At 63.1% G+C, this 27,430-nt stretch overlaps 1 protein-coding gene across 1 annotated transcript; it reads left to right on the forward strand.

Annotated features, from left to right (window-relative positions):
* ARHGEF16 (Rho guanine nucleotide exchange factor 16) lies at window positions 1-26,149 on the forward strand. The gene is made up of 15 exons (XM_050803648.1): window positions 1-211; window positions 8,554-9,160; window positions 11,982-12,027; window positions 13,077-13,246; window positions 14,829-14,885; window positions 15,423-15,583; window positions 18,418-18,570; window positions 18,733-18,862; window positions 20,069-20,143; window positions 20,486-20,578; window positions 22,862-23,013; window positions 23,416-23,604; window positions 24,526-24,599; window positions 24,820-24,921; window positions 25,477-26,149. The coding sequence occupies exons 2-15, from the start codon at window positions 8,573-8,575 to the stop codon at window positions 25,614-25,616; spliced, it is 2,130 nt and encodes a 709-aa protein (XP_050659605.1). The 5' UTR covers window positions 1-211; window positions 8,554-8,572; the 3' UTR covers window positions 25,617-26,149.
* Window positions 26,150-27,430: the final 1,281 nt, after the last annotated feature.

Consider the following 27,430-nt stretch of genomic DNA (forward strand, 5'->3'; position numbering starts at 1 on the left):
CCTCGGACCCGGAGCCGCCCCGCCCGCCCAGCGCCCACCTGCGGGGCCGCAGCCGCCGCCCTCCCGCCAGACAGCGCAGGAAGTGCAGGAGGCGCCCCGGGCCGGACCGCGCGGCCGCAGGAGCGAGGCGGCTGCAGGATAGGAGGGGATCCGGCGCTGGAAGCTGCACCGTCCGCGCGCCGCCCCTCCGTCCCTCCGCCCTGCGGCGCAGGTGAGAGCCTGGGGGACAGGTGAGCCGGGGCTCGGGGGAGCCGGGGGAGGGGGGTAAGCCCGGGGGAGGCGCCGGGAACCCGGGGGCGCCTCTCCTCCCCTCGCTTTTCCCGCAAGCCCCGCCCCGGGAGCCGCAACAACTTCGCGACCCTCCCGTGCCTCCGCCGGGGCGGGAGGGGCGGGGTTCGCGGGCTAAGCCGCCCCCAGGCAGCCCCCTGCTTGCCCCTGCACGCTCGCTCGCTGCCCGCTCTCGACCCCCAGTGGCCGCTTCCTCTTCCTAAAGGAAAACTTGCATGCAACCGGAACCTGGGTTCCGATTTGAGCGCGGAGGACGCTGGAAGCCCCAGAGAGTTTGAAAGAGCATGGGGTGGGGGGCAGAACAGAACGACCCTCCCGGGAGCTCTTTGGGGAATCTGACGCCCAAACCTGCTTTGGTCCCAAAAGTTCAGAAAAGCTCCAAGAAGGAAGAACCCAACACCCCAGACAAACCCAAACCACACGCCCCTCCCCCACCCCGTGGACTTGGTGGGCGGTGGCAGGGAGGGACCTGCTTTGTCTCCCCTGAGAAGGGAGGCAGGGAGGGGGAGGGGGGCGTCCCACCTACCAGGGAGCCGTGGCGGCTTGTCTTGCCTGCTCAGCCTCTCTCTGCGTCTGTGAAATGGGAACAGGCTCCCTTTTGAGATTTGAGTAGGTGGGGGGACCGAGGGAGTGGCAGTGATGGCAGGTCTTGGTGGCCTCTGCATCTGACCTGAATCGAGGCCTGAATCTTCTCTGTGTCCTTGAGGGGAACAGTGTGTGTACCACCTAACATGGGGGCCTAGGGGGTGCATGTGGGCCTGGCTTGGACCAGCAACAGGGTCCAGGTGCTGTGCATGGCTGCAGGCCCTGACATCTCCATGGCATAGTTCCCAGGTGTGCCCATCACATCCTGGCTCTTTGTGAACTTAACAGCTCTTGGGTCCTCAGTCTCCTTATCTGTAAAATGGGACTAGTAGGAGTGTTGAGGAGTTAGAAGATGTTGACCCACAAGTGTGCCAGGCAGATGTGGTCCCTGCTATGCGATGCCCACGGCCAGCAGAGGGGAACAGGGTGAAAGGTACTGTCCAGAGCAGGAGCTGTGGGCTGAAGGTGGGCACTCCCCACCCACCCAGTTCTGCTGGAAGGGAGGTGTCTTGGGGGCTTCCTGGAAGAAGTAAGTCACCTGTACCAAAGTCACCTGGAGGGTGGGATGGGCCCTCCCCACTCCCCCAACCTGGACACTGGGGAGAAACCCTTGCTGGGGGTGCCTCCCTGAGGGCACTGGCTCTCCAGGGGCCGTCTCTCACCCATAGGACCACCCTATGTGGGAAGCACTTTCCACCTACACATGAGGAAACTGAGGCACAGAAGTGAAGCAGTGAGAAGCGGCGTGCCAGGGTCCCCACAGCTCACATGTGGAGCGCGGGTCCCCATCCTGAGGATGGCCATCTGTGTTCACGTTGTGATCCAGGTGCAGGCGCTCCCCGTGAGTTTGGGTCTGAATTTTAGTTTTGGTTTCCGGATGGATCTGGGCTGCTCCTGTCCTTAGCGCAGGGGACCGTCTGTCTGGAGCAGTGTCCTTATTTCTAGTGACTCCCTGGCCGAGGCCAGAAGCCCCACTGCCCCCCCGTCCCCGTTTGGGGACAGCCATCCAGGTCAGGACAGGGCCTGGCCAGCAGTCCCACCCAGGCAGGCCACGTTCCCTCTGCACCTGGTTGGGTGGCAGGGGACCTATCCCCCGCGTAGGCACCTGTCAGAGGCAGGCTGTGATTCCCACCCTTTGGGGGAACCCCGTGAGTGGCAACAGAGCCAGGGACAGTGCCTGGGTTTATGGGACGTCTCATTCAGAGCCGGAGCTGGGGAGTGACTGGAATGCGCTTTGGGCTGAGCTGGCTACGTCCAGGTGGGAGGGCCAAATGCACTTCCCCGCCCCCACCATGCAGGGTGGCTCTCTGCTTAGCTGCCCAGGGTTTCCCCACCGCAGCCCTAGGGGCCTTGATCCAGATAACAGGTCTCTCCAGCAGCCTTGCCGACCAGTAGCCAGGACTCCTGACTACCAGCAGTGTCTCCAGACGTTGCCAAATGTGCCCTGGGGGGCAAAACTGCCCCAGTGCAGGCCGCAGAGCTGAACCTCTGGCCACCTTGCAAACGGAGCTGGCTGATGTGTGCTGCATGATTTACAAAACCAAGTCCTCCCCCCAGATTATGTGACTGAGTCAAGTTTGGCTGGGCAGAATTACCGGAGTACAAGGGCATCATTGTGGCTTGAGTTTGCATGCACTGAGGTTGGATGGACAGGTGCTAGAGAGGCCACGCCGCACTGGGCCGAGTGGGGTTAGCCAGACCTAGAGGCCAGGGTAGGAGGGACAGAAATGCCCGAGGGTGGGACCACATGAAGCTGGAGGCCCGTGCAGCGTCCTAACTGGAGGGGCAGCAAACTTGGGCAATTAGGTCCTGGTGGCCATGAAAGCAGCTGTGCTCAGAGCCCCAGGCCTCAGCTGGGACACTGTACTGCTGTGGGGATGTAGGAGGGATGGGGCTGGCACCCACTAGAGTCACTAGAAGCCCATCTCTCCGGAAGAATGAGGGGGCAGGAGGGCGGGACTGCAGAGCGGCCCACCCGACCAAGGCTGGGTCTGAGATCCGGCAGATCAGCCAAGGCCAAGTGCAGACAGGAACGGACAGGCTGGGCAGGGGCCCCTGAGACTGGCCAGAGACCACGGATTCCACCTACTCACCTCTGCTACACGCCTCCTCCTGCACAAGTCCCTCGTGCCCTGTAACTATATGCGTCAGGGATACCACGGTGGGGTATTTAGTGGTAAAGGGAAAAGAGACAGCTCTGGGTCCCAGGGCTCAGCCATGGGAGGTCCTTTCCAGCCCACCCTGAGCAGAAGCAGCAGGAAGTCGCCCAAAAAGTGGCACAGACAGGCCTGGAACCTCTGTGGGCTGCCCTGGCCCAGCCTCTGCTCACTTTGAGCAAAGTCCCCTTGCAAGTTGGTTCTTGGCACGGAACACCAGGGCCTCTCTGGGAAGACACAGAATCAAGGTAAGGAGACCAGGGCAGAGCACGTGCCGAGGCAGGCATTTGCTTTTTAGTGCCGGAACTGAGCCCGACTGTTTGTGGGGACACGAACAGGAAACTGTCCCTGCCCTGCAAGGGCTCACACACATGGGGAGACAGGAAAGACAGACAGACAGCCTGCGGCTCCCTCTGCCCTGTGCATGCTTGAAGGAGCTTTCCTGGCAGCCCCCACTCAGCAAGTCAGGGCTGCCTTTACTGGGGAGCAGGTCTGCCACTGGCCCACGAGCTGCTGCAGGGAATCTGACCGACCTCTGTGGCACTGTGGCCCGGACAGCATGGCCAGCTGCTGAAAGGAGTCTGAGCTCTCAGCCTCTCCCCTTCACTGGCTCCAGGCACCAGGAGCAGACCAGCATCTCAGTGAGGAGATGGAGAGAGACCACTGCAGAAACCAGCCGTCATTCAGGAGAGACTTCAGGATACGGACCTGGCGTGGGGCTGGGGGTCCCAGAGGGCCCTCCCAGTGAGACACCTGTGCTCAGGGCGTGTGCACCTGGGCCTCCCACCAGCATAAGGCCTCTCTCCTCAATAGAAGCAGAAGCAAATCAACCACCAGCAGCAGATGTTTGAGGAAAGCCCTGTGCCTGAGAGACAGAGGCCAGCAGAGGAAAGCCCTGTGCCTGAGAGACAGAGGCCAGCAGAGGAAAGCCCTGTGCCTAAGAGACAGAGGCCAGCAGAGGCGGAGACGGGAGGAAGTGTGGGGTGGGGGCACAGCTCCAGCAGCCCATGACAGAAAGAAAGAAACTCCCTCCAAAGAAAACGTAATACTTCCTCTCTAAGATAATAGAAGATGTTACACCCATAAAACAAGAGCAGGATGACAGGAATGAAGAGCAGAGGGCTCTTTGACGATAATGAAAATGACAAGACCATGGGGCAGATAAGAAGATCAAGTAGAGAAAACCTCACACAGAGAACAAAGTAGGGGAGGGAAGGTAAGGAATTAGGAGAAAATGCCAGAGCTTAATACTCATTAGTGGGTATTCCAAAAAGAGAAAACAAAATGGAAGAAATAATATGAAAATCCGTACAGCCCTGAAGACAAGAGTGACCGCATGGGGGTTTCCACCCAGTGCCTGGCTCAGTGAACGAATGTGGACCCTACAGAGGCACATCAGCACGACAGCCAGAGCTTCCAGCCTCCAGCAGGTGCCCCAGACCCTCAGTGGGGCCAGGGAGAACCACACACCGGTCATGATACGAGGAAGAGATCGGGGCATTGGGGCCCTTCCCCAGCAACTCTGAAGATGAGGGAAGGGCCCTTCCCGACTCTGGGAGAAAAGCATCTACAGTGGGAACACTTGTCTCCTCGCCACCAGTCAGGGGAGAGGAAGAAACAAGACATTTTCAGGCGTCCAAAAGATGCCTCCCGTGTGGCTTCCGGGTTCAGTGCCTGGGGATGTGCTTCAGCGCAGTGAGGGCCCGGAGCGGGTGAGAGGGGACTGGGGGCCAAGCCTCCAGCCCCAGAAGCGGCAGAGGAGGTCCTGGGATCCGCCCAGGGTGAGGCCCAGAGCACCAGGCCCTCTGGAGAGGAAGGATGGGGGTGTCTGGGAAAAACACAGAGCTGGCCTGCCAAGCGTATAGAATATATTCTCAAGAAGCACATGGCAGAGATGCCGGAACACTCAGGGAAAATTTAACTGGGGAAAACCAGGCCGGTGGAACGAGAGAAAATCATGATTAACAAGAGGTGGGCAAGGCCTTACTCTGCCCCGGGGCTTAGCACCTTGTGCCGGCACAGACATCGTGTGATGGGGCTGGCTGTGATGGAGTGCTCGTCCAAGAGGCAAGGAGCGGGTAGGGATGCCCATAGGCGGGGGTCACTGAGAGCAGGCTGTGCCTTTTTCTGGGAAAAGCTGAGGAGCCCAGAGCGGTGGCCTCTGGGGATCCAGGCAGCGTGGAGGAGGGGACGCTGGGCTTTCATGCTAAGTCTTTGGTGCTCGTTGACTTTTGAAACGGTGTCTGTGTCTTCACAGTTCTTTAGAAAAACTGAAAAACAGAAGGCAACGGGTGTGGGTGCCTGCCAGGGCCACAGCTCTGGGTTCCAGCGCCCCTGCCCACACCCCTAGGGCTCTCTGTTAGACCTGTGGGTGTGGCTGCCTCCGTGGGCGCGGAGGTCACACCCAGCAATGGCTCTGGCTCTGGCTCGCCTGACAGGTTCCCGTTTGGGCACCTTCTGGCAGTGGAGCAGACTTTGCCCTCTCTTGGGACAGCCGCCGCCAGCCAGGGAACGCTGCTGGCCAGGGCCAGGACACTGTCTCAGAGGACGTGGTCAGGGACCGTCAGGCCTGGGCAGTCTGGCCCCATTAGGGAGGAGGAAGGCCTCTATGAGAGCCAGAGGCTGAGACAGTGCAGGCTGGGGCCTCTGTGTTTGGGGGCTGTGGGGTCTTGGGGACATTTGTTTGGTGGGAGACTGGGCACAGTGACGACGTGGGCATGTCAACCCACGTCAGATGCCTCCCAGGTAAAGAAATCACGTTTAGGGCCGGGCGCGGTGGCTCAAGCCTGTAATCCCAGCACTTTGGGAGGCCGAGACAGGCGGATCACGAGGTCAGGAGATCGAGACCATCCTGGCTAACCCGGTGAAACCCCGTCTCTACTAAAACATACAGAAAACTAGCCGGGCGCGGTGGCGGGCGCCTGTAGTCCCAACTACTCGGGAGGCTGAGGCAGGAGAATGGTGTGAACCCGGGAGGCGGAGCTTGCAGTGAGCTGAGATCTGGCCACTGCACTCCAGCCTGGGCGGCAGAGCGAGACTCCGTCTCAAAAAAAAAAAAGAAATCACGTTTAGAATAAAAGGACTGCGGGACCGAGTGCATTCTGCTTGGCGTGTAGACAGAAGCCTAAAAGAAACAGATTTCTCGGCCAGGCCTGGGTAAAACGCAGACACGTTACTGTGAGCGGGTGATCCTGGGATGGTGCAGACCAGCGCCGGGTCAGTGTCATGGACACCAGCCCCGGGGGAGGCCTGCTGTGTCTGCTGCTGTCCTCGGCCGGTGATTCGGAATGTCCTGAGGAATGTACCCTCCCAGCCAGCGTGGGGGCCGCCCCTCCCTAGGGCCTGGGAGGCTCAGCCGCACGTGCCTTCCTGGGATGGTTTTAGCATAGAATGTGTGTCCTGGGAGAGTTTGGTGGCTCCTGGGGCTGAGCAGGGACAGAGTGGTGTCCCAGGTGCCCTGCAGGTGCTCCAAAAGTGTGAATTCAGGTCAGTTGTGTGGCTGACTGTAGGCAACCTCCCTGTAGGAGGTGACTTGGAGCAAGTGACCCAGCCTTGTTTTCCCATCGGAAAAATCAGTTTCCACCCTGGAGAGACTCTGGTCATTTTCATGCATGTGACGTTCTGGGTGTATAGGAGGCATACTGAGTGGTGGCTCTTACTGTTTTTGTTTTTATGTTTTAAAAGGAAAAGAATGAAAGCAGTGAGTTTTCTCCATGTTGTTACCTTTGAACCTATAAAGCTCCCTGAGCATAGGGAACGTGAACTTGCCTTTGATTCAGCAAGGCTTGGTCACCACAACGTGGATGTAGGCCTCACACCGGCCAGGCCTGTTACACACTTTGCACACTTTACACTTACTGCAGTACCTTCAGGAGGTAGGCCTTGCTCTTATCGTGCCCATTTTACAGATTTTGAAACTGAGGCACAGAGAGACAGCGTCACTTGACCACGTGCCTCGGTCAGGGCTGCCCCCTGACACGTGTGGGGAGCCCCTGAGCAGCAGAGGGGAAAGCTGGGAGGCCTGGGAGACCAGACCCTCAGAACCCATTGCTCAGTGGCCTGAGGGTTGCAAGCAGCCTGGGGCGTGAAAGCTTGCTGTGGGCCTGACCGCTTTGGCAAGCAATGTGCTGTCACTCAGGAGGTGATGTATAGCCACAAAAGCCCCGCGAAGTGCCTGGAAACAGACCTCCAGGCCCGGCTCCTGCAGGCCGTGTCGGCTGGGGGCTCTGCATATCTCGGTCACACGGGGTCCAGGCCACTGGGGCTCTGCCTGGCCACACGAGCTCATAGTCATGGCACCCAGGGAAGGTGCAGAGGCAGGTCGAGAGCTGGCTCTCCACATTCCTACCTGGCGGGGACACATGTCCCAAAGTCAGTCACAGGACTGTGCCATTCCCAAGGGGCAGTAGGGCAGCCCTGCCTCGGGTCTGGAAGGAGGAAGGTGAGAAACAGGAAACAGCAGTGTCGGGGCGGGGCTGCCAGCCCTGGACCATGAAGGGAACAGTGGGGTACAGATGGGCTGGGGGGCACGTGCTGCCAGGAGGGACGGGCAGGAGGGTGGTGGGGGTGGGACAGCCCACGGGGTGTGGCAATCGGGCTACAACAATGTCTGCAGGTCAGCTCCCGCCCTGCGCTGGGTGGTGTACGTGGGACTCTGGGCTGCCACCCCTGCCGCCACCATACCTGCCCAGTGGCCAGGTGTCATACCAGACTCTCAGGCTGGTGCCTGGTGGGACTCCCTGAAACCAGAATTGTCAGCTTTATGCCCAGTTCAGAAACGTGGAAAAATGCCAGCGTGTTGCCTGGTGTGTGGAAATGTTCCATGGACAGTCCGCCACAGTCATGTCCCTGCGTGGCTGAGAGAGGGGAATCACACAGGCCTGGGCTCGGGCCGGGAGCATGTGGGCAAATGTGCCTGACCCCCACCAGCAGAGCCTGGCTCGGGCGTCTGGAAGGCCCCAGTGAGGCAGAGGCTGTGGTCACTGCCACTGTGGCTGATGCTGACCTCAGGAAGCCCCCAGCGCAGCACCAGCACCCTCGTGTTCACCACAAGGAAGTGGTTCCAGGAGGCTGCCTGGCTGCCAGGTGTGAGCCAGGAGTCCAGGCCAGGTCTGCAGGGTTCCAGGGCCCTGCACCTGAGCTGCCCCACCTGCCTCCCGGCTCAGGAATGTGTCCTCAGCGCGTGCTGCCCGTCAGAGGAAGCAGTGTGGCCTCCCAGCCTCTGAGGTCCAGCCTCCCCCCATAAGCTGTGCCCACCTGGTCCCTTGGAGCTCGGAGAACCAGTGCCTGCCTAATCCCGTCCTGTGCCCAGCCTCCGGCATCAGACGTGGCTGGCTCCCGGTGGTTAGGGCTGGCTGTGCCGCTGACCCACTCTGCTCCTGGCTGCGTTGCTGTGCTTGCACGCTGTGTCCTGGGAGCTGTACTGGGGCCCCGGCCAGGCATACGCGAAAGAGCAGGGGGGTGGACACCTGAGGGGGCAGGGGAGAGCAGCCTCACGAGACCCTCACTTCTGCCCTTTCCCCAGGACCCCACAGCCACCCAGCATGTCCCAGCGGCACTCAGACAGCTCCTTGGAGGAGAAGCTTCTGGAATACCGCTTCCACTCGGAGCTCCGGCTGGATACCAGTGGGAACCCAGCCTCTGGGCTCCCGATGGTCCGTGGCTCCCTGCGTGTTAGGGACAATGCCGTCTTCCAGCCCGAGGTCCCGGCACCCCCACAGCCTCGGTCCCCAGGGCACGAGGAGCCGCGGCCCATCGTCCTGAGCACAGAGAGCCCGGCGGCCCTCAAGCTGGGCACCCAGCAGCTGATCCCCAAGAGCCTGGCCGTGGCCAGCAAGGCGAAGACCCCAGCCCGCCACCAGAGCTTCGGGGCGGCTGTACTTAGCAGGGAGGCCGCCCGGCGGGACCCTAAGCTCCTCCCAGCCCCCAGCTTCTCCCTGGACGACATGGACATGGACAAGGACCCCGGGGGCATGCTGAGGCGGAACCTGCGGAACCAATCCTACCGGGCAGCCATGAAGGGCCTGGGGAAGCCAGGTGGCCAGGGGGACGCCATCCCACTAAGCCCTAAGCTCCAGGCTCTGGCCGAGGAACCCAGCCAGCCTCACACTCGGAACCCAGCCAAAAACAAGGTAGGGGCCTGCCCGCGTGGACCGCGGGGAGGGTGCTGCTAGGCAGAGGGGTGGCCTGGCCATCTCCACCACTGTCATCTTCTGCATCGTGGCAGCTGCCGTTAGTAAGCACCTGCTGCATGAGGACTCTCAACTGGTTTATTCCAGTTCAGCCCAGTCTGTAAGTGTGAAGATCCCACCTTACAGACGAGGCAGCAGAGGCTCAGAAAGGTCGAGGGTTCTACCCAGGCCCCAGACTCTGGTGTCCCCGCTCCCAGCCTTGCTGGAGGCCAGATCCCTGGAAGGGCCCAGTCCCTGTTTCCAAGCCCCAGACAGGAGCCAGCCTGCCTGGATGACAGGGTTCAGGGTGACCTTGCTGCAGTGACTGGCCTGGGCTCCATCTGCCCCCGCAGCTCCGGACAGGGACTCAGGCGGGGCAGCTGTGCGGCAGCCTCGGGCTCGGGAGAAGTGTGCACGCTCCCGCTGTACAGAGCCTGCTTCCCTGCCTGCTGGCGGTGGCTCTAGGTCTGGGGCATGGTGGCGGCAGACCCTTCGCTGGGCAGGGTGTAGCCTGGCTGCATGTGTCACTAGGGCCCAGGGGACAGAGCGTCCTGCTGGGGTTCCTGGGCCCAGTGTCCCTCATCCTCAGAGTCACCATCCGTTGAGGCTGGGGGTCAGGCCTTCATTTCAGGCAGCCCTGGAGCTGGGAGCTGTGTTCAGGGAGAGTGGCATGGCACCTGGACACCCCCCCGGCCAAGACTGGGACTCTGGCCACCCTGCTTGGTCTCTTTTTTTTGTTTTTTTTTTTTGTTTTTTTTTTGAGACGGAGTGTTGCTCTGTCGCCCGGGCTGGAGTGCAGTGGCCAGATCTCAGCTCACTGCAAGCTCTGCCTCCCGGGTTTACGCCGTTCTCCTGCCTCAGCCTCCCGAGTAGCTGGGACTACAGGCGCCCGCCACCTCACCCGGCTAGTCTTTTGTATTTTTAGTAGAGACGGGGTTTCACCGTGTTAGCCAGGATGGTCTCGATCTCCTGACCTCGTGATCCACCCGTCTCGGCCTCCCAAAGTGCTGGGATTACAGGCTTGAGCCACCGCGCCCGGCCCTTGCTTGGTCTCTTTAGCTGGTGGGTCTGGGCTCAGGCAGGGCTGGGGTAGGGGAGGCGAGCTGCTCTGGAACCACCCATCAGGAGGCCCTGGCAGCGCCGAGCACCCTCAGGAATGCAGAGCAGGTACAGGGCTGGTCCCAGGGCCACCCTTCTTGTTGGGTGCCTCGCTCAGACGTGTTGGAAAACAGGCCCTAAGCATATGGGCTGCCTCAGTGAAGGACGAGGGCGGGGGCAGGTGCCGTGTGACCCAGGCGAGTTCCTGAACCTTCCTGAGCCTTGGCTTCCCCATGTGGAAGCAAAGATCATAGCCGTCCTCTGGGCATCCTCTGGACAGTGTCCACGGAAGGCACTTGCCAGAGCGTCTTCTTCACTGGTTGCCGTCACTGCTGCCTCCTCAGCCCCGGCTCCTGCCCAGACTGAGTGGCAGTGCCAGCCTCTGGGGATGCCAAGACCACCTGTCAGAATGTCCCATCGGCGTCCACTGGAGGCCGATGGTGGCTGAGGTGGGGCCCCCCCATGTCTCCAGCACCAGTCACCATCCTCAGTCACGGCTCTCTCCTGCTGTGCCTACCTGAGACGCCCAGGACTCAGAAATGCCTCGGCACCTCTGCCACAGGCGCCTGCACCCCAGGGGCTGGAAGGGCCCCAGCACTCTCTGCACCCACAAGGAGTAGGCCCACGGGGCTCATTCTTTCATTGACTGTTGATTTCATGCAGTCAGCAGACACTTCCTGGGCACCTGCCACATGCTTGGTGCTGGGGTTCCAAAGTGAGCCCAGGGGCATGGGCCTGGTCCTCAGAGGGCCACCAGGGCAGGGAGAATGCCGAGGGCTGGGCTGAGGGCAGCTCGGGGTTGCTGGGAGCACAGAGGAGGGGGCTCCCCGTGGCCTTGGGTCAGGGTAGGGTCCCGGAGGAAGGAGGGTTAGGGTAGAGGCAGACAGGAGGAGAGGACGGGGTCGAGGGGTGGGGGAGGCAACAGTTCCAGCCAGACCTGGAGGTCAAAAGGGGGCTAGGGGGAGCCCTTGAGGTGGGGTGCGGGGCATGGGGCTGAGGGTGCCAGGCCAGGTGCAGCTGGGAGCGCCACACGCTCCCAACCAGTAAGGGGAGTTTACAGGCCCCAACTCGTTCCGAGAAATCAGCCCCTTTCCTTCCGGGAATCGGCACACCTGTGGCGTCGGCAAAGTGTGGTGTCCCAGCCAAGGAGGGTGGGCTCCGAGCCGGGCACCTGAGCCTGGGGGCTTCCCAGGAGCCCAGTCCCTCCCACCGCTTCTGCCATCCCGGCCTCCTGCTGGGGCCCCCAGGCCCATGCTTGGGGCTAGACACTGACTGACCAGTCCCTGCTCACCTGCCCCACCAGGTCCTGGTCCCCAGGGGCCTGTGTCCTGCCCCACTGTCCCTTCACAGCCCTCTCCCCACCGTAACTGCCCTGCCACCGGCTTCCCTCCAGTCCTGCTCGAAACTCTCCTGAGCATCCCTTCGAGATGAGTTCAACCCTTCCTGCTCCTCCAAGCAGCCCTCCTGGACCTGACAACCCTCAGTCACCTGTCCTGCCTGCTCTGAGCCCTCCTCCCACCTGTCCTGGCCTCTGCTTGGCAGCCCTGAGGCCCTTTGGAGCTGACATCTCTTGGGCACAGCTTCGCGTGTGGAGCCGTGAGGTCTCTGGGGTCCCGAGGCAGAATCGCTGTGGGCCACACCCGCCTCGGCTGACAGCTGCGCTTTTTGTGTCTCTTTTGTGCAGAAGACGCTGGGGCGGAAACGTGGGCACAAGGGCTCCTTCAAGGACGGTGAGTGTGGCTTTGGGAGGCACCGCGGGCTGGGCTGGGCTGGGTTCCAGTTGAAGCTGGACTTACTGGGGCACCCTGGGGTTCGGGTGGGCCTTGGTTTGGTGTCTCGGGGTCACCAAAGCTGTTTGACGGGATCCTTCCAGAGGCTGAGGTCCTGAGGTCCCAGTGGCTGGTCTCACCATGTAGCCCTGTTGAGTCTAGAAAGGTCTAGAAAGTTCACTTGGACTCTATTCTGTGTGTTCTGAAGAGCAGGGCACAGACAGAGCCCCCAGTCTTGCCCTGAACACCCCATATGTGTACTGGGCCCAGCCTACAGTGGCCGTGTTGGGGTACCGAGGCCAGATCAGAGGGTGCCGGCCCCACGCCACGGGCTCTGCCCGGACTCTTCAAGGCTGAAGGGCAGCCATGTGTTGGGGCCTCCAGCAGGGGTGGCAGTGGTGCACGCTCAGCCTGCTAGGGGGAGATGAGAACATCCCACGGGTTGACATAGGGAGGTGCCTGCTACCTGGATCAAAGTGCACAGGGGTGTAGAGATCGGAGGCAGTGAGGCCTGGGGAGGGCTAAGGCCTCAAGTGCCCAGCTCCAGACCTGAGGCCCCAAGACACAGTGGCGCCCTCCATCCCCCAGAAGCTTTGTGGATAGGGACGGGCCCAGGAGGGGGTACCCAGGCCTCCTCTACAGAAATCTCTGGGAAGTGTCCCCAGGAGGCAGCAGCAATGCCCCGTGTCTCAGGGTAAGGCTGGTTGGGGGCTGCTGTGAGGGTTTGGAGGTGCCCTGAGCCGGGACCAGCCCATTTCAGGTGGGGCTTGTGGCATAGAAGAGGTCTTGGGACTGGCGCCCAGCCTGGGGCAGTCCCCTCCCAAAGCCTCCCTCTCCCATACAGCCGTGAGAGCCTGTGGGTGCTAGAGGACCCACCCGCGAGGGCCTGTGCTGCCTCGTGTCATCATGGGCTCTGAGATGCCCTTGGGAGGGCGCAGCCGGCAAGTTCCAGGGAGGCGCAGCCTTTTCCAATCCCCCAGGGCCACAGGTCACCCTCCTTCTCTCTCTAGACCCCCAGCTCTACCAGGAGATCCAGGAGCGGGGCCTGAACACCAGCCAGGAGTCTGATGATGACATCCTTGATGAGTCCTCCAGCCCCGAGGGAGCCCAGAAGATGGACACCACCATTGTGGTCAAGAGCTACCGGCCTGCCCAGATCACCTGGAGCCAGCTCCCGGAGGTAGCGCCGGAGGGTGGGTGAGGCTGCCCCACAGAGGCAGGCAGGCAGAAGCCACAGGGGTCCCCCCACTGTTCTTCCCTGAGCCCAGGTGGCTGGTCCCCAGCAGCAGCCCAGTCCTCCCAGGGAGGGTGGGCAGCCTTCCCAGAAGCCCCTCGGCTGTGGGTGGCGGACCTGGGAGTCTCCCTCCTGTGCCCTCAGAGTCGCCCTGCCCATGCAGGGCCCTGCCATTGTGCGTGCAAGGGCCGGCCCTGCTCAGACTGCCCTGCAGGGAGCTGCGGGCACCATGAGTCCCTTCCCAGGGCCCCCGCCCCAGGAGAGAGCTAAGGGGTCTTCGTAGGGAGACAGCTGAGACAGGAGGGGCCGGGGCTTGGAGCTGAGGCCAGGGCCAAGCCACTCCTTCACTTTCCGTATCTGAAACGGGGGGCCCGTCTCTGCCCTACAGGGGTCTCAGTGGAGAGCGTGGCCTGGCAGTGGTCCCTGTGCTTGGGGGAGGTGACTGCTCCTACCCCAGGTGGACCAGCATGTGACCCGCGCCCTGAGGCCCGAGGGAGGGGACCATGTGGCCGTGGGCGTGGCGGGAAGCAGGGAGGGCGGGCCCCCACCTGTGGTACAATGGGGCTCCTTGTTTGCCATCCAGAGGGGCTGGTACTGCACCCGCCCACCACGCTCCATGGTGCTGCGTACCCCGGGACCCCGGCCAGGGCAGGCCCAGTGTGGGGTGAGGGCAGGCAGCGGGCAGCCTCCCCACAGATAGAAAGGTCTGGAAGTGCAGTCTTACTCCCCTGCTGGGAGCTGGGGGCGTGTGGTCTCCCTCTGTCTGGGATAGTGTCCAGTACTGCACCCTGGTAACTGCCAGAGATTCCGACCCTGCATAGGAAGGAGGCACTGGCTTGGGGAATGGGGGACTCACCCGTGGCCCAGGCGCTGTGGGAGGCCTTTCTGCCCGGCCCAGTGAGGAGCAGAGCACGAATCAGGGTGGCCTGAGTGCTGCAGAGGGGAGAGGGGACCCCCGGGCAGTGTAGCAGCCCCGCTGGTCCTGATGCGCTCCCCCAAGCGAGCCACGCTCCCGCCAAGGCGACCCGCCAGTTGTGGGCCCCAAGGAGGAGGGAGCCCGGCGGGCACAGCATCACCCATACCTTCCAGGCAGGGCACTGACTCGCCTCGCCCAGGTGGGGTCTGAGTCACAGTCCTGCCCTCCACACTTCCTCCCTGGGTGGGCTCCATGCCTCTCCGTCTGCCAGGAAGGTCTTCGGGACAAGATCTCCCGTCCTCTGGCCTTTCCCTCTGGATGCCCCATGCTCTTTCTGGGCTGCTCTGCGGCTCTTTGGCTGGGCGGGGGTGGGGGCGGCTGCCCTGAGGAGGGTCCACAGAGAGGAAGATGATGGGGATAGACCCCGGGCAGGACAGGCCTACTCGAGGATCGGACCTCCCTGAGCCGTGTGGGGTGGCTGTGGGTGCTCTGCCCGGGCCCCGCCTCTGCTGGCCATGTTGGCCCTGGTCCATCAGGAGAGGAAAGAAGGGAGACTTTGGCCCAGGCTTCCAGGATGTGTGACCTGCAGCTCCTGGGCCTGTGTCCCCCCAGGTGGTGGAATTGGGCATCCTAGACCAGCTCTCCACTGAGGAGCGGAAGAGGCAGGAGGTAAAAGGGCCCTGGGCGGGAGGGGAGGGCCCTGGGCTGGAGGGGAGGGCCCTGGGCGGGAGGGCTGTCCCCCATGGCCTGGGCCATGCAACACCCGGGGAGGGGCAGCAGCCACAGTGGTGCCACCCGGCCATCCCTCTGCGGCCACCTCCAGCGCCAGGCCCCGTCACACTCACCAGCGCCTCACACAGGCCCGGGCTGTGCCTCCACCTGCACCAGGCCCTCACAGAGCCCCTTCGCGCCACCGGGTGAATCCTCGGAGTCCAGGGGCCGCCATCTCCCCCTTCTCTGACGAGGAGGTGGGGTCGCTGCCCAGCTTCATGCGGCTCATCAGGCACCCAGCCAGGGGCACCCAGGGACGTCAGGCTGGCGTCTCCAGGCTGGCCATCCTGATGGTCCCATCCAGGGGTCTGTCCGGGACTCCTGTCCCCACCGGCCCCTGCCACCCGGGGCATGTCCTCCTGTTCTGAGAATTGGCCACCGAGGCACGCCCGTGTCCAGCGTCACTGTGGGGCTCACCCAGGCCCCTCTCCGCAGGCCATGTTCGAGATCCTCACATCGGAGTTCTCCTACCAGCACAGCCTGAGCGTCCTGGTGGAGGAGTTCCTGCAGTCCAAGGAGCTGCGGGCGACCGTGACGCAGATGGAGCACCACCACCTCTTCTCCAACATCCTGGATGTCCTGGGTGCCAGTCAGAGGTGAGGCCACGCCACAGCCTTTGCACAGGGTCCTCTGCCGGGAAGGTGCCTCTCCCCATGGGCACCGCACCGTCGGCAGCAGGCCCTGGGGAGCCTGAGCTGCACCTTGATCGGGGATGGTTTAGGGCAGCTGCTGGCTCCCATGGAGTGTGATGACCTCTGATGGTCCTTGAGGCCACCAAGAGCTGGCCCCAGGGCCGGGCTGAGCACTGGGGCTGTAGCATCCAGGTTGTTCGTAAGATGTGGAGCACTTCCCAGGGGTCCAGCCCTGCCCCACTGCCAAGCACCATCCCACCAGGACGCCCAGCCACAGAGGGCTGTGTGACCCAGGCAGCGGTGGCCACAAGCTGCTCACCTGTAGGCAGGAAGCCTCTAGTTGCAGCTCTGGGTCATGTTCCACCCGAAGGTGTCTGGTGGCTGGACCTGAGCTCTGGTTGCAGGGCCTGGAGGTGGAGGAAAGGCCGGACATGCAGCTGCAGCCATGCACGGGGGTGTGCGTGGGGGGTGGGGGGTGTGTGCGTGGTCAGGGGTGTGTGTGAGTGGGCTGGCCCCGAGGCCTGGAGGGTGACTCGGGAGCATCCAGCACCTGGATGTGTATGCATGGGTGTATGTGGGCAGGGGTGTGTGCACGGGTGTCTGTGCATTGGTGTGTGTGTGGACAGGTGTGTGTGCGTGGGCAGGTGTGCGTGGGTGTGCATGGTGTGTGCATGGGTGTGTCGGGGTAGGGGTGTGTATGCATGGTTGTGTGTGTGCGGTTGTGTGCATGGATGTATGTGTGTGGACAGGTGTGTGCACGGACAGGGGTGTGTACGTGGGCAGGGGTGTATATGCGTGGGTGTGTGTGCATGTGTATGCATGGTCAGGGGTATGAGTGGATAGGGGTGTGTGTGCCTGGGCAGGGGTCTGTGTGCCTGGCCAGGGGTGTGTGTGCGTGGGCAGGGGCCTGTGTGCGTGGGCAGGGGTGTGTGTGGTCTCAACCCTGTGCTGCTCCCTATATACAGGTGGACTCTGGAGCATCATTCGGTCTCCTGAGCCTCAGCCTCGATGGTAACTTGAGGGGCGGTGCCTCTGGCCCCCTCATGGGCTTGGGTGGTGCTGGGAGATGATTAGGGGCCTGTAGTGCCTGGCACGGGGCTGCTCCAACAGTGGTGGCTGCTGGCGCATTCTTATATCAGCCACGCCCCTGGCGAGTCCCACCCATCTGCTGCCTGTGGGGTGCCCTTGCGGAGCTTTGGGGCCCTGAGGGTGGGCGGGGAGCCGCCTTGTCCCTGGAGACAGGGGCTTCCTGTAGAGCTCCAGGGACCAGCTATGGGAAACTCCCAAACTCTGACTCATCTGTGGGTTGGGGTTGGGGGAGGGGGAGGGGGAGGGGTCTGGGATAGCGGCTGCCCCTCCCCCAGCTCTGCCCCCAGCCATGCAGGCTCTGTGTCCTCCAGTCCCCTCTGCCTCAGGCAGCTGTGTGTTTGCCTCTGACCTCCTGGGGCTTTAGATTGCTGCCCCAGGGCGGGAAGCTTCAGCCTCCTCCCCCAGCTGGGTCCTGGACAGCTCCTGGCATTCACAGTGAACTCTCTGGGGAATCATCGCTATTTGGGGTCGGCGGCTGGTGGGCAGCTCTCCCGGACCTTTCTCAGAACCTGCAGTCTCCCATGTGAGCTGCTGACTGGCCTGGCCGGCCTCGGCACCCACACGTGTCATGGCCCTGCTCATCCAGCAGCCGAGGCCTCCCATGGCTTCCTGGGTCCTCATCCACGGGGACTGCAGCTTTCCTGGGGCTTCTCTAGGGCAAGCAGCTCTCAGGACGCTCTCCCTGCAGGAAGCATGGCTCCTGTGTGGGTGGCAGGCCCAGTCGGGCCCAGTGAGCAGGGGGAGGAGGGACTGCCGCCCACCTCCACCCTGGGCAAGGGAGTCCTCCGAAGGACAGAGCTCTTGGGGTGGGAGGACCTCCTGTGGCAGGGGCCTGGAGACATGGATGTGGTCTCAGGTTGGGTGCTCTGAGGGTCTGTGGGATGGACAAGGCTCCGGCCACCGCCTCACACACCAAGTGAACATCGTGGGTGGCTCTGGCTGCCCATGGCGGCAGAACCCCGGCAGCCCTGGCCTAGCTCTTACCGAGTGTTAACTCCCTTCATCCTGATCACCCCGGGCTGAGGCGTGGGTCACGGAGGAGGTCAGAGTCTGCCAAGAGCCCACACCTGGCCCTCCTGGCCTTGACTGTTCACTCAGGACGGGGTGGGGGACCCAGTGAAAGTCAACCGACAGTTCGCGAACCCAGCTAGGAGCTCGACCAGCAGAGCTGCCTGGGATTGGGGACTCATCCTTGGAGGGGGTGGCCCCAGGCATCGCCCCTCTTTGTGACCCAGAGGCTGGGCTCTTGTGCCTGTCCCCTGAGTTTCCGTCCTTGAGTTTCTTCCCAGGGGCAGGCGGGTGCAGCAGTGGGGGCCCGGGCCTGTGTGGAGGCCCAGTCATTTTAGCTGGAAGGAACTTGAAGGGCAAAGGGCACCAACTGGACAGGGCACCAGGACAGGAGGTCCAAACGGGTCCACCTTTGGAGACAGCCCCTGGGGCTGCCCCTGGACAACAGAGGGACAGTGCCAGTGCGTGGGATCGTGGCGGGGGGCTCTGTGACCACTTCCCACCTGCCCTCCCTGCTGTCCTGCATCCCAGCTCTGGGTCCTGCCCTGAGTGCTTGCTGCTTGCTGACTCTGGGAGCTGAGCTCAGCTCCTGCCACGTATATGTATGTGTGAGTGTGTGTGATATGCACGTCTGTGTGTGTGCACACATGGGGCCCGACCACCAGGCCCGTGGCACCCTCCTCACCCCTCCTTGCCTTCAGGTTCTTCGAGGACCTGGAGCAGCGGCACAAGGCCCAGGTACTGGTCGAGGACATCAGTGACATCCTGGAGGAGCACGCCGAGAAGCACTTCCACCCCTACATCGCCTACTGCTCCAACGAGGTCTACCAGCAGCGCACGCTGCAGAAGCTGACGTGAGTGGGTGGCCCTGAGGCCCAGAGGGTGGCTCGGGAGCGTCCTGCACCCTGGTCTCCCAAAGCACATTCCTGCTCCCAGCCCGGCTTCTGCAGGTGCTGCCTGATTTGGGTACAGACCGGCCATGCAGAGCCTGGAAGGACAGCCTTGTCCTCTTGCAGAAGCAGCAACACCGCCTTCCGAGAGGTCCTGAGAGAGATTGAGAGGCGGCCAGCATGCGGGGGCCTGCCCGTGCTCTCCTTCCTGATCCTCCCCATGCAGCGGGTGACCCGGCTGCCCCTCCTGACGGATGTGAGTCCACGGCCCGGGGCTGGGGCTGGGGCTGGGCACACTGTCCTGGGGTCCCACTGCCGGATCTCCCCCTTGATTACCCTTTTGTGACCTTCTCCTCCAGGCTTGGCCTATGATATTCTAATAGTTATGATCCTAAGATGGCTTTAATAACCAGGATAACTTTGTGGTCGCCGCCACCCACAGACCTCACTGTGCCGGGAGCTGTTCCAGCCCTTGGCGAATTTGTGTTCACTTACTCAATGGTTCATGAGGTTTAGGCACACTGACGATCTGGAACTGGCATCACCCAGAGCCCTGCTGAGCCTCCTCCCAGCCCCCGCCCCACCAGTCCTCCTAGACGTGGTAGCCCTGTCCCCAGCACCTTCTCTCCCCGTTCTGTGGATGCAGAGAGGGGCTCAGAGGGGCTCAGCAGCATGGGCTGTGTGTGTGGGATGCCACAGGGCAGAGGACGCATGACGGTAAAAGGTGTACACACAGACGCACACATGTATATACAGTGCACATGTACTCATGTATATGGGTGCCCATGTGTACACAATGCATGTGTATCAATGCACACCAATACACACATGCCTGCACACATGTGCACACACTGCATTGCACATATACATGCATGCACATGTGCGCACAGTGCACACACACGTTTGCATACATGCACACACAGGCACTACACACACATGCACCCAGTGCACACATACACATGTGGATGCATACACATGCAGGCACACATGCACGCACACAGTACACAGGCATAGTCACACGTGTGCGTGCTGCCCGTACACACAGCCCCACACATGGCAGGACTGAGCTAAGCTCCCTGAGGCTACACATGGCAGGACTGCCCAAGCCAAACAGAACCTCAAATTCCTGGGGGCCCCAGGGATGTGCAGAAATGGGGCTGCCAGGGGGCCTCCACTGACGATTCCCCAGGTTGGATGGAGAGGATGGAGATGGCCAAGAACGGGAAGGGAAGGTTCCAGGCAGGGGTGCTAGCTCCTGTTCCCACTCAACCTGGCCTGAGGACCTGGCAGAGCTCCAGGTGGTGCAGAGGCCGTTCAGGGGCTGGTGGTGGGGCCCTGCAGGAGCCCTCTGGGGGCAGCTCTTGACCACCCTGCAGCCCCACCCAGGGTCTGGTGATGGTGGGAGCCTCTACACCTGGGATGCCAGAGGGGACTTTGTGTCCCGTGTCTTTTGTTCATCCAGACGCTCTGCCTCAAGACCCAGGGCCACTCCGAGAGGTACAAGGCCGCCAGCCGTGCACTGAAGGCTATCAGCAAGGTAAGATAGGGCCTGGCCCCAGTCCCGCCCAAGTCCTGTACCCCGACCCTGTCCCCACCCCACCCTACCTGGTGGCATAGGGCTGGCTCCCCCTACCTTCCAGGGCAGCGAGGGTTCTCAGATTATCCATCCCAAGCCTTTCACAGCACTGACAAGGAAACTGAGGCCCAGAGCCAGTGGAACTCTCGCACAGTTGATGAGCCTATGGCACAGCTGGTCCAGGGCAGGCACTGTGGGCAGCCAGGGGCTGGCTGGGCAGGAGTCCTGGGCACACTGTGGAACGTGTGGGCAGTGCCAGGGCCCTGCAGCACCAGCCCCTCACACGGGGACCATGCCCTGCAGCTGGTGAGGCAGTGCAACGAGGGGGCCCACAGGATGGAGCGCATGGAGCAGATGTACACGTTGCACACGCAGCTGGACTTCAGCAAGGTCAAGGTAGGTGGCCCCGGACATCAGGCAACTCAGGCCACTTCCCACTCGGCCCGCCCTGCTGGCCTGCTTGTGAGGTCACACCCCTGAGCCTGAGGGCTGGAGAGTGGGTGCCTGCCCTCATGAGGCTTGGGGGCTGGGCCTCCTAGGGCTGGTGCCTTTGGTCTCTCCAGGCCTCAGTCTCCCCATCTGGGAGTGTCCCTTGTGTCCCCTCCCCTACTCCCACTGGGTGGGCCTCTGTGGCCCTTGCTCCATCCCCAGGACTGCACGGGCAAAGTGCAGACCCCAGGCCCTGAGTGACCAAGCGGAGGGGGCAACAGGAGTGGCCCTGTCAGTACACTTGACCGGGGCCAGGGCTCCTTGCTGGCCCCTCAGGGGCTGGGCAGGGCCTGAGGACAGAGGGGAGGGGACAGGGTGATTTCAGGGCCAGCCTAGATCTCATGTTTCCCATTGAGGCCCGGATTCTGGGTAGGGTGAAATATTTCCAGCCCAGGTCCCAACAGCCCTAGTCCCTGTCACAAATGGACGGGGCTCGGACCTCTCCCTCCAGAGCCCACCACCCACAATCCCACACACTGGTCCCGTCCTCTGTTGTCCCAGGACAGCCCAGGGCCCCTCCCACAAGGCGGGCCCAGGTGGGTCTCCTGTCCTGGTGCTCCCTCCAGTGGGTGCCCTTCAGGGGGGAGCAAGGAGTGGGTGACAGGCTACAGGCCACCCTCGCTCAGGGCCATGGACAACCGAGCAAGGGTACAGGGGTCCCAGCTCGGGGAGGGTGGGTCAGGGCCGGCTGCCCGGAGCGGGCGTTAGGGCGGTGACTTCGCGCCACTGTTGCCGAGCCCACACCCGTGCAGGCCTCACACTTGTCTCCCTGATCCTAGAACATCTGCCCCTGGCAGAGCAAGGACCCCCTCCCAGGCCTGGCCCACCCCCGAGTGGGGCTCTCACCCCCACGTGGTCTTGAAGTTGGTGTTGGAAACGGGTGTGGGGGTGGGGAGAGCAGGCTCATCCAGGAGGGAGGGTGGTGGCACGGGCCAGGAGTGGGAGGTGAGTCTATAGGGGCACAGGTACGGTGGGCGGGCCCCACAGGGAGCAGGTGGGGAGGTGTCAACAGTGGCTGAGGAGCGGGGGCTGGTGGGTAGGCTCCTCATTCCCACGCTGCCCACGCCACCACCCTGTGCTGCCATCCCCACTGCGATGTCCACCCCCATCATCCCCACGCTGCCCATCCTGTCGCCCTCACACTGCCCACCCCCATCGCCCCCGTGCCACCCACCCCTCGCCCCCCCCACCACCACCCACCCCCATCGCCCCCGCGCCACCCACCCCCATCATCCCCACGCTGCCCATCCTGTCGCCCTCACACCGCCCACCCCCATCGCCCCCCCACCACCGCCCACCCCCATCGCCCCCACGCCGCCCACCCCCATCATCCCCACGCTGCCCGCCCACATGCCGCCTACCCCCATCGCCCCCTTGCCGCCCACCCCCCTTACCCCCAACCACCGCCCACCCCCATCGCCACCGTGCCGCCCACCCCCATCATCCCCACGCTGCCCGCCCATCTGCTGCCCACCCCCATCGCCCCCGTGCCGCCCACCCCCCTTACACCCCCACCACCGCCCACCCCCATCGCCCCCATGCCGCCCACCCCCCTTACCCCCCCACCACCGCCCACCCCATCGCCCCTGTGCCATCCACCCCCATCACCCCTGTGCCGCCCACCCCATGCCCCGTGCTGCCACCCTCCACTGCGATGCCCACCCCCACACAGCCTACCCCCACTACCCCTGCACTGTTCACCCCCTGGCCTTTGCCATCTCTCTGCCCCCCACTGACTCCAGCAACTCAGCACCAGGCATGGGGGAGGGTATTCTGTGGCTCAGGAGCCAGGAAAGGCTCTAGACATGGAGCGTGGTCATCACAGAGAGGCCTGCCCCTGCCAACCCTCCCTCGGGGCTGAGCGGGCCCTTGTGCCCAGGAGGCCCAGCGTCTGCATAATCGCCATGGAGCCCTCCCACCACGGAGGAGTGAGGTGTGCATGGAGGCTTCCCCAGCACTGGCCTTTGGGTCCTGGCTTGGGTGAAATGTTCAGTGGTCACCCAGCCCTGGGCTGTCGGGCAGGATCTGGTCCAGGGCCTGTCGCACCTTGATTTGAGGCCTGGACACATTGTGCCGCTTTCCTCTATCCAACCCTTACTGGGGACAGTCCAGAGGCAGGGGTCAGTCCGACCCGGTGCTGTGTGTCCTTGACCCCCTGGGGACCTGCTCATCCTGGCTGTGTCCCCCTAGTCCCTCCCACTGATCTCCGCCTCCCGGTGGCTGCTGAAGCGTGGGGAGCTGTTCTTAGTGGAAGAAACTGGACTTTTTCGAAAAATCGCCAGCCGGCCAACGTGCTACCTGTTCCTGTTCAACGATGTCCTGGTTGTGACCAAGAAGAAGAGGTGGCACTAGGGCAGGAGGGTGTGGGGAGCCCCGCTCCGTGGACACTGGGCCGCTGGCCCTGGGGCAGGAGGTTGGGGGAGTTGGCCCTGGGCCCCTCTGACCTCAGAGCTGGGGCACGGCTTCCACTCGGGACATGCTCTGTGTGACACTCGGGGGCAGGTGATGCTCGCTGTGCAGCCTCTGGCCTCCTGCAGACTAGGGTCTGCCTGTGCCAGCCACGAGGAGGACTCGAAAGCTGTGGCCTCTGCTCTGTGGGATGGGGGAACTCTTGGAGCCTGTCCTCCGTGGCTGCCTCCCCACCACTGCAGGGGAGCCGGGTGGGACCTGGCCGGAAGCCCAGCAGGCACCGGGTAGGAGCTGGGTGGGACGGTCCCACCAACTGACTGTCCGTGTCCCCACAGCGAGGAGAGCTACGTGGTCCAGGACTACGCCCAGATGAACCACATCCAGGTGGAGAAGATAGAGCCGTCTGAGCTCCCTCTGCCCGGGGGCGGCAACCGCAGCTCCTCTGTGCCCCATGCCTTCCAAGTGACCCTGCTTCGCAACAGTGAGGGCCGCCAGGAGCAGCTCCTGCTCTCCTCAGACTCTGCGTAAGGGGCTCCCAGGAGGGTGGTTCCCAGGCCCCAGGCACATTAGCTCCACGGGGACCGGGTTGTCTGCCTGCCTCGCTCGCTGTTCCACGGCTGGCTCTGAACACCCACCGTGCACCTGGCCCTGCCGTAGGTGCCGAGGTAGAGCCGGGGACAGAACAGAAACGGCCTTGTCCTCGTGGCGTTTATGTTCCCGGGAGGGGACGCACCAACAGTTGGGCCACCAGGAGTGGGAACAAGAAAGGAAACAAGGTGGGGGGTGGGGTGCGGGGGGCGCCCTGTGGAAGGCTCAGCCCACGTGAGCGGAGGGAGGTGGGGCTGGAGGGTGGGATTGCTCAGCAGAGGTGGAGCCGTGCCAAGGCCCCGAGGCAGGAGAGCCCTGGGCCCTGAGGGCACAGCTGCAGGCAAACCGCAATGCTGCTGGGGTGCAGCGAGCCTGGCCAGTGGGGGCCAGTTTGGACAGCAGGGTGGTCCTGGCGCTTGAAATGGGAGTGGGCATATGATGGGGTCTCTGCAGGGCCCCTGTGGAAGGCAGGCACGCAGGTGCGCCAGTCTCCATATTCCTTCTCAGCTCCTCTTGACCGAGGACAGCTCTGGGCCCTATTTCCAAACAAGGATGCTGGGGCTGAGTCTGCCACAGCAAATGGAGGGGCAGGGAGCTAGGACCCAGTGCCAGGAAACGGGGTGGCCTTGGGTCCAGCAGGCTGGGGTCTGGGTGTGTGGCTGCTACCCAACTCTGTGAGCTGGGGCTGGGGTGACTTGGGGGCTAGCCTGCCTGGCACAGTCTGCCCAGCCACTCCTGCCCACCCCCACCACCCATCTTCTTGCCACGGACCCCCATGGGTGGCTGTCAGAAGTCAGGGAACATCAGAGGGGCGGGATCGGCCTCCAGGCCTGACTCGTGCTGTCTCTGGCCCCCAGGAGTGACCGGGCGCGGTGGATCGTGGCTCTCACACACAGCGAGAGACAGTGGCAGGGCCTCTCCAACAAAGGAGGTGAGTGCGGGCTGGGGGCCTGCGGGGCTGGCCCTCTGCCACGGCTGGGCACTTTGGCCCCCACTGTAGCCCAAGGGAGCCTGGCACCTGGCCTTGTGGTGGGGTCCAGCAGTCGGGAGGTGGGGTACCCCGGCCCCAGGGGTGTCTGCTGGAGGCCGTCGGGGAGTGGAGCCCGGCCCACGCCTCCTGATAGCCCTGTGATGGCCACTGCCCTACCCAGACCTGCCCCAGGTGGAGATCACCAAGGCCTTCTTTGCGAAGCAGGCAGACGAGGTCACACTGCAGCAGGCGGACGTGGTCCTGGTTCTGCAGCAGGAGGACGGTGAGTGTGGGCGTGTCGGGCACAGATGGGCAGGCACGGACAGGCGGGCGTGAGTCACCATCCAGCCTGGCCAGGCCCAGAGCATGCCGGGCTGCAAGCTGCCCATGCGCTTCCAGCCTGCCTCACCCTCCCTCGAGGGCTTCCTCAAAGGAAACACTCCCACATCCCCGAGCCCCAAAATCCATGAACCCAAAAGCGAGTTCATGGTCTCTGTGTCCCATGTGGGGAGGAGGAGGTGTCTCTGCCCTCCCAGGGAATCCCCGCTCAGCCGGCCCAGCACGAGCCTGCAGGAGGGCAGGCAGGGCACCTCCTCATGCCGGGCAGAGCTGTGTGGGGTGTGCTCAGCCCAGCACCCTTCTCAGTGGCGAGCACCAGAGCAGGGGCCGGGTGCCTGGTGACCGTGAGCAAGGCCTCGGCAGCTGTCTGCTCTGAGGCAGGAGCGGGTGGTCGGTTCTAGGAGAAGCCTGGCCCTGGCGTGCTCATGCACAGCAGCTCAAAGGGGCCGGGGGACCCATGGCCTTCCTCTCACCTCCCTCCCACCCCATCCGTGTTCAGGGTGGCTCTACGGCGAGAGGCTCCGGGACGGAGAGACAGGCTGGTTCCCTGAGGACTTTGCCCGCTTCATCACCAGCCGTGTGGCCGTGGAGGGCAATGTCCGCAGGATGGAGCGTCTGCGGGTGGAGACAGACGTGTAGCCTTGGTGAGGCCAGCCGGCGGCAGCACAGCCTGTCCCCTGATCAGCAAGTGGCCGTGCCTGGCTACAGAGAGTGTGAGGGGCTTGTCTCAAGGACCCAGTATGGTTCCCTGGGGCTTCCCAAGACCCTGTGACTGTGGTGCCGGGCTCTGGACACTTCACAGAAGGAAGATCACATGTCCCTCGAGAGGCACCCCTAGTCAAGCTCGAGGGGGCCACGCCGTGTCCCAAGGAGCCCAGCCTAGTCCCATTGGCTGGCTGGGCCTCTCTCAGCTGCTGGGCCCCACCACCTCCCCGCTGCACCCACGGGGCAACTCCACCCAGACTGATGGGCACAGGGGCCACCATGAGCGATTACTGGGGACAATGTGAGGTCTCGTCCTATGCCCTTCCTACCCCCACGTGGGACAGGAAGGACCCTGAGTTCCCAGGAGTGCCCCACGTTCTGAGAGGGGGACTGGCTGGAGGGAGGGGACCCGGCAGGGAGATTTCAGTTTTGAGGTTTCTAAATACATTAAAGTTATTTCTTAAGAACCTGGATTTTCAGTGACTCTGAGCCCAGGCAAAGGCCGTGGCCACACATTTTCCAGGGACATACTCGGGATGCTGCAGCCCGGCACCGGGCCCCCTGGACATGGCCCCCCTGTGTTGGGTGCTGTGGGCCAGTACCGACCCCCTCATGCGTGGTTGCCCCGAGCTTGCCCCTGGTGTGGCCAGTCTGCTCACTGGCTGGAGCATTGGAACAGGGCCAGTGGCCCGATTGTGTGCTGAGAACCCAGGGGCAGCACAGCTACGCCTTGCAGGGCTCAGGCTGGCCAGTGGTTTAGAGGACTCAGGGATTCAGTAGAACTTTTGGGGATCCCTCTGCAGTGTCCCCGGGGTTGGAGGCAGGCCCCACGTCCCGCCCAGCCTTTCCTCCCAGCCATCTCGTCCTGGGACCTGCAGGCAGAAGAGGCAGTCTCCGAGCCAGTCGGCTGACCTGGGCTGGCACGGCGAGAGGAGGACTGGTTCTCTCTGTCCCAGGAAAGCCCCTGCCAGCCCTCCTGTGTCCCACGCCAATGCCCGTTGCCTTTGCGGGCTTGGGTAATGCTGTCCTTAGGGAGGGAGCACCCAGCATACACCTGAGAATCTGCCCTGATCCTCCTGGGTCTGGGGCCCTTGGCTTCTGCAGGAAAGTCAGGGGTTCACCTACCCCAGATGCCAACCAGAAATGGTGATGGGTGGCTGCCCTCCGTCCCTCCCAGGCCTGGGGCAGCTGCAGGACCTGGTGCATGAGAGGTGGGGTGGACTGAGAGAACGAGCTCCTCCTAGCCCCGGCCTGCTGGACCAGGGCTCAGGGGAGGAGGCGAGGTCTGGAGGGCCATGCAGTGGGCGGAGGGCCAGCTCCTCTCCCGGTCACCTCCATGGCCTTGGGCAGCAGCAATGGCCCAGGCCAGGCTCAGAGCCCATGCAGGACTGTCCTGGGCAGGGCTTTGGTCATCGGCCACCTCGCAGGGTGGGGCACAGCCAGGGCTCTGGGAAAGAGGAGGAACCTGGGAGCAGAATCCCGAGATGGGGCCAGCCCCTCCACTCCCGACATGGCCATCTCCAGCCTCCGCCATCCCGCCTGTGAACTGGTTACTCCCTGGGCTTTTCCTGGAGCTGCTGTGGGAGCAAACTGGCAGCCAAGGTAGGGCATGTGTGTTGGCATGTGGTGTGTACACATGTGCTAGCATGTCTGTCTCTGTGTGCGTGTGTCTGGTGGCCAGGGGGCAGCATTTTCGTGTAAACCCAGCTGCCCTGCAGCCTCCTGGTGGTTCTCACTGCCAAGTTCAT

This window comes from Macaca thibetana, chromosome 1 (genome assembly GCF_024542745.1).
Source record: "Macaca thibetana thibetana isolate TM-01 chromosome 1, ASM2454274v1, whole genome shotgun sequence".
NCBI lineage: Eukaryota > Metazoa > Chordata > Mammalia > Primates > Cercopithecidae > Macaca > Macaca thibetana.

Bases quoted from the DNA above. Each gene is read 5' to 3' on its own strand.
- ARHGEF16 (XM_050803648.1), top strand. From the start codon at position 8,573: ATGTCCCAGCGGCACTCAGACAGCTCCTTGGAGGAGAAGCTTCTGGAA. The intron at 18,571-18,732 runs GTGAGTGGGTGG...GTCCTCTTGCAG, and splicing joins CGCACGCTGCAGAAGCTGAC to AAGCAGCAACACCGCCTTCC. The intron at 23,014-23,415 runs GTGGCACTAGGG...GTGTCCCCACAG, and splicing joins GTTGTGACCAAGAAGAAGAG to CGAGGAGAGCTACGTGGTCC.